General features: G+C 39.8%; 1 protein-coding gene across 1 annotated transcript in view; it reads right to left on the bottom strand.

The window, feature by feature from the left end:
* AFF2 (ALF transcription elongation factor 2) overlaps nucleotides 1-5,522 on the bottom strand; it is a 543,144-nt gene that overhangs the window by 169,604 nt on the left and 368,018 nt on the right. The window contains exons 6-7 of the mRNA XM_023735455.1: nucleotides 1,551-1,587; nucleotides 1,203-1,236 (exon numbers count right to left, since the gene is read on the bottom strand). Coding sequence (XP_023591223.1) covers nucleotides 1,203-1,236; nucleotides 1,551-1,587 — 71 coding nt within the window. The remainder of the gene's footprint in view (nucleotides 1-1,202; nucleotides 1,237-1,550; nucleotides 1,588-5,522) is intronic.

Raw genomic sequence — 5,522 nt, forward strand, 5'->3', positions numbered from 1 at the left:
TTTACTAGGATGGCAAGGGGAAGTGCAATTTGAAATGTGATTAATGGAACAGCTGAAATGGAAAATACCAAAAATGATGTTGATTTCTGTGTTTCCATATAGTTGGGTCCTTAAAGCAGAGTTATTTTTTGTATCCCTCCCCCTTTGTTTTTTCTCATTTCTTTAAATTGAGGATTCTTGGTTACTGAAATTGAACTTTGAATTAGAAGGCACAGATCAGGCCAGACAACCAAATAAGAGGTCTGGTGATGGGGTCAGGCCTTTGGGGCTTTGCTACTACAATGGACCAAGCACACAGAAATGCCACTGACTTTCTCAGAGCCTCAAACTATTGAGGAGTCATTCCCAGTTGTTTGATGCAATTATTCGTGATCTTCCAAAAGGTGAGCAATTCACTTCAAGTGTACCATTAGGCCACTTGAATGTCATAAATTATTTTCTTTTGAAAATTTTCAAGTGTGTGCCTATTAACTCACACAGCAAAGTCGACTTCCATTTTCTATAATTAGAAGGAAAGAAGTTCTGAGAGAAAGACTCCCTTGATACACTCTTGGACAAATGAAAATGACAAAATCTACAACAGTTAATCTGAGGAAATTGGTTTCTCCATACCCCTCCTTCAGTTCATATTAATAAAAAATGAAGACAGTGCTGAGTGGATGGCAGGGCCCTGGTTCCTGAACTCCAACCTTGTACCATGTAATCTCTTTATTTCATCTCTTCCCGGATGCCCTTGTTTGTCTTTAATATACAGTCGCCGGATGACCTGCAAACAGCCAGGTCTTGGGCTGACTGGCCATAACACTCCACTCAACATTTCATGTCCAATCATGGCTGTTTAGACATGTCCCTCCTCTATCCTCATCAGTGGTGGCTGAAGCAACAAGCCAGTTGAGATGTTTTTCATTGAAATCGCTGACTTCAGCAGCTGTTCTCGTATCGCAGGTGGTGACTCAACCTGTGTCTACATCGTTAGAGAGCATAAGGTGATCCTATTCATTTCTACTGTTACCTGCTTGTTGTAGGAAATCATTCTCCCCCCTAACCGAGCTCCATATTACTATGAGTCAAGGTTCATATTTTCAAGAAGCACGAGTGAGAAGAACTAGATTCGGTCAGCACTGAAACTCTGTTTCCTTGCCAAATAACCCCCAAGAGGCCTGGTTGGAAACCCAAGTACTCACAACTTGAATGATACTGACTTCGTAGAAGCTCTGCTGGTTGGGTCACTCCACTCTGAAAAGAAAAGACACTAACATTTACTATGCATGTTTTCAAATGTCAAAAGGTTGTTTTTTTGAATTAAATGGTATCCAAACATGTGGCTCTTTCAACCATACTGGTTCATAGCATCCTGCCATGGATAACAGATGACCCCCCTCCCCCCACAAAAAAAAAAAAGAAAAAGAAGAAGAAGGATCTAATTGGATGTATCACAATTTGATTTTGTTGTTATTTCATGTTTTAATGCTATTTGGTAGGAAAGAGGGAAAAGTGAAGGAGGAGAGGACGTGGCTATTTGGACTAAGAAGGATTAAGAAAACACCTACTTTGTAAGGTGAATCCTGGGGTCAGATGTTGGGATTCCTATAAGAAAGAACACATACAATATAAACATCAGTTGTGTGATACAAAGGAGAACAGTATTTGTTATTGCTGAAAATATAACTTGGTTAATGTTGCAATAGGACACCACCGTCAGCAAATCCATTCGTTAAGCTCCCGTCTGTAGCTCTACTTGACGGATAAACATTTGCTCTTCAAACCTGCTGCAACATGATCATAACTGCCATTTTATCAGAATTGCAAGTAAGACTGGAGTCTATTTGGAAATGTGTGCAACCTGGGAACAAATGACCTGCATGTGTGAAATCCAAGTGTATAATTTCTCACTTAGCTAGGCAATGGTGCCTCTAAGGGAGTAAAGGGCCTCGGTTCAAACAAACCAGTGATTGTGGGTTTTGTAAGCAGTGTAAACAAGACCATAATTAATAGAATTGCTCATTTGTTCTCTTTAATTGAAATAACTCCGACTTTCTACCTTATAACTAGGACACGTATCAAAATAGATGTACCTCATTTTGCACAAGAGATGTGTTCCTAAAGCTTCATTATGAGTTTTTTGAGGTATAGGAAGTAATTTGTAACATACTAGTGGAGTGCATTATTTAAAGGGATTTAGGTCCCTGGGTGGAACAAATAGTTTGAGCTCAACTACTAACTGAAGGGTTAGAGGTTTGAATCTACCCAGTGGCACCACAGAAGAAAGGCCTGGTGATCTACTTCCATAAGATTACAGCCATTGAAAACCCTATGGAGCACAGTTCTACTCTGAAACATGCAGGGTCACCATGAGTCAGAATCAACTCCACAGCAATGTTTTTTTGTTTGTTTTTAATTTGACTTGAAAGTCACCACACACAGAAATCATTCACTGTTTGGATTAATCTGGATTTGCACTCTGCAGTTTTGCTGGGAGTGTGGCACACCTATGCATATCCTGACCAAACTTGCAGGCGGAAGCACTACAGTGACCTACACAGCACGCAAAGCACAGTGTGCCTGGAAGAGCCAGTGAGCATCGACTGCAAAGCAAGCATTCCCAAACTGGAGACAATTAATTTAAGTAAACACAAGAATCAGTTACATCAATCACTGCTGCAAGCAATCTACTCATTAAGCCTAATCTTGCCATCCTATAGAGTAAAAAATGGGCTCACGACATAATTTATCTTTAAAAGAACTAGGCAAGCATGCTAACAATGTGCTTTAATCAAAAATGAACTTTTCGATCTCTTTAGCGTGATTCTGTGATCCAAGAGATTTGTCTTCTGGCAAGCTCAGCTCTCCAGAAGACCACCATAAACTCAACAGGGGGCTAAGCCTCTCAGCTAAAGAGCTCTCACAAAGCCCAGTTTGCTGCTCAAAGGCTTCCCTACTCACACTTAGAATTGACTTTTGACAAAGAGTTGTCACAAGCTTGGCCATTTGATCTCCATCCCTGACCAAATCACAAATGGCAAGAAAAGGGAAGCACTTCTAGGGGTCCAGCCACTAGGAACGCTGAGACGTGGAAACCAGCAGCACCGGAGTCAACAAAAAATTACGCGGCAAATTCAGAACTTGAAAAGCACAAGAGTCTATGGCCATTTATTATAAAGGGAAGCATTCCTACCCATCTTGATAGCCCCAAGGGCGCAACTACTGCATAGCATGATATTACAGCATAGTGCAATAACTGATGCTCACAATAACGTCTAAGTTATCAAGAAAGACTAAAGCATGTTCAGTATCTTTGTAAGAAGTCTGGAAAATATTAACTCCATGGCAAAATGCTTTCTATGACGTGGTTCCCATGGAAGGATAAACTTTGGTTATGCCAAAATTTCAGTAATTCAAAACATCTTGTTTCCCAATAAACGAGGCATTAATCATTGGTATCTACTTAACTATATAGCAGTATTTCTAATTACGATTTTTTTTAAAGGGATTTCATTACAAATGTGTAGTTCACGTTTGGGCAAGTATAGCCTTAGGAAATTAAATGACAAGTTCCAAAGTCAATCAAACCAAATATCTGATTGGAAAGTGGGAAAAAAGCAGTAAGTTTCTGTACTGTTCCTGAAGCCTGGACTGGTTTTATAACCTTCGTCCAAGTATTCTGGACTTTAGAGCCAACAAATCCCTTGTTTTAGGGCAGCAGGGCAGCGATGCGTGGCGCAAATTGGAAGACTGTGTTAGTTACTGAATTCCAATAATTGGTGTTGTGTATTCTTGGTGCAGTTTTTAGCATTAAGCTGGATAAGACTTAAAAACAAAACAAAACAAAAAATCTGAACTTCTAACAAAGGACGCACATTTGATTATCACCAAAGCTACTTTACATATATACCAAACCCTGATTGGAAAGGGTTTGGTCATAAATCTATAAATCTATATAAAAAAAAGAATTCTTCATGCAATAATTTTCAATGTACATAGAAATTTAAAAAAAATACCTGACTTTGATTTGTGCATTTCTTTCATAGACATGTCATATATGCAATTTTAGTAATAGCACATAATGATGCCAAATTGTTTTTAAAAACTTATGCAAGGCTTTTAAATACATACTAGCTTTGATAACAATCTTACAATCAGAGGCTACTATAGGATCTAGAAGAAGTCCCTGGGTAGTGCAAACAGTTAAAAACTCGGTTACTAACCAAAAGGTTGTCCACCCAGAGGTGCCTCGAAAGAAAGGTCTGGTGATCTACTTCCAAAAGATCACAGCCGTGAAAACCCTGTGAAGCACAGTTCTACTCTGACACACAGGAGAGATCAACATGAAGGCAGTTGTTTTTGTGTTTTGTTTATAGGACCTAGATTTTAGAGCAGGGGTCCACAAACTTTTCCTGTAAAGGCCCACATAGTAAATACTTTCAGATCTGTGGCCATATGGTTCCTGTCACAACTACTCAGCTTGGCTGTTGTAGCATGAAAGCACCTGTAGACAATAAGTTAACAAACGGGAGTGACTGTGTGCCAATAAAACTTTATTCGTAGACACTGAAATTTGAGTTTCGTATAATTTTCACGGAATACCAAATGTCAGGAAATATTATTTTTCTTTTGTTTTTTTTTTAAGCATTTAAAAATGCAAAAACCCTCCAGCTGTCATTTGCCACCTTGTGTTCTAGAGAATGGTTACGTCTGTGGAACCTTTACTGGACTTGCCCTGAGGGCATTGTTAGCAACTCGAATTCTGCTTCGTATGGACCACTTTCCTTGTGGGGTTTTCCAATTTCTACGAGAAAACATGGCATTTTCAACTTGGGGTACATAAACAAACTTCAGTGAGTTGAGAATGTTCAACCGTATTTATTTTTAGAAGATTGCAGAATCATAGACTATTTGAACTGAAAAATCCATTGGGATCATAGAGTCCACACCATCCCCTGTCCTGTATGGGGAAACTGAGGCTCAGAGGAGCCTGAACAGGAATACACAGCCAGGACTAAAAGCAGCCAGGTCCCACACTCCTAAGACAGCATTCTTTCCATCCTGCAAGTGCTGAGAGTGTGATGTCACCCAGTTTTCGTGCCACCACCGAGGCAATCACTTCGGCTATACATATTTACTGGATAGAGTCATATTTTGGAAGGTACAATTTGAACTTGGATATCTGTAAATCTGTGTAATCAAATAACACACTGAAGGAGAGCATGACCCCTGGCACCAGAATGCCTGGATCTGGATATCGGTTCCCTCATTTATTAGCTGGGTGATGCTGAACACGATACTTAACTACTCTGTGCTCATTTTTCTCCTCTGTAAATCAGGGAACTAAAATTACCAGTCTCATCGGGTTGTAGTGAGGGTTGAATTGTTGTATTATTTTAGGTGCCATCCAATCGGTTCCAACTCATAGTGACAAAACACTGCCCGGTCCTGCGCCATCCTCACAATCTTTGTTATGCTTGAGCCCATTGTTGCAGCCACTGTGTCAATCCATCTCGTTGAGGGTCTTCCTCTTTTTCACT

This window comes from Trichechus manatus, unplaced genomic scaffold (assembly GCF_000243295.1).
Source record: "Trichechus manatus latirostris isolate Lorelei unplaced genomic scaffold, TriManLat1.0 scaffold00079, whole genome shotgun sequence".
NCBI classification, from domain to species: Eukaryota; Metazoa; Chordata; class Mammalia; order Sirenia; family Trichechidae; genus Trichechus; species Trichechus manatus.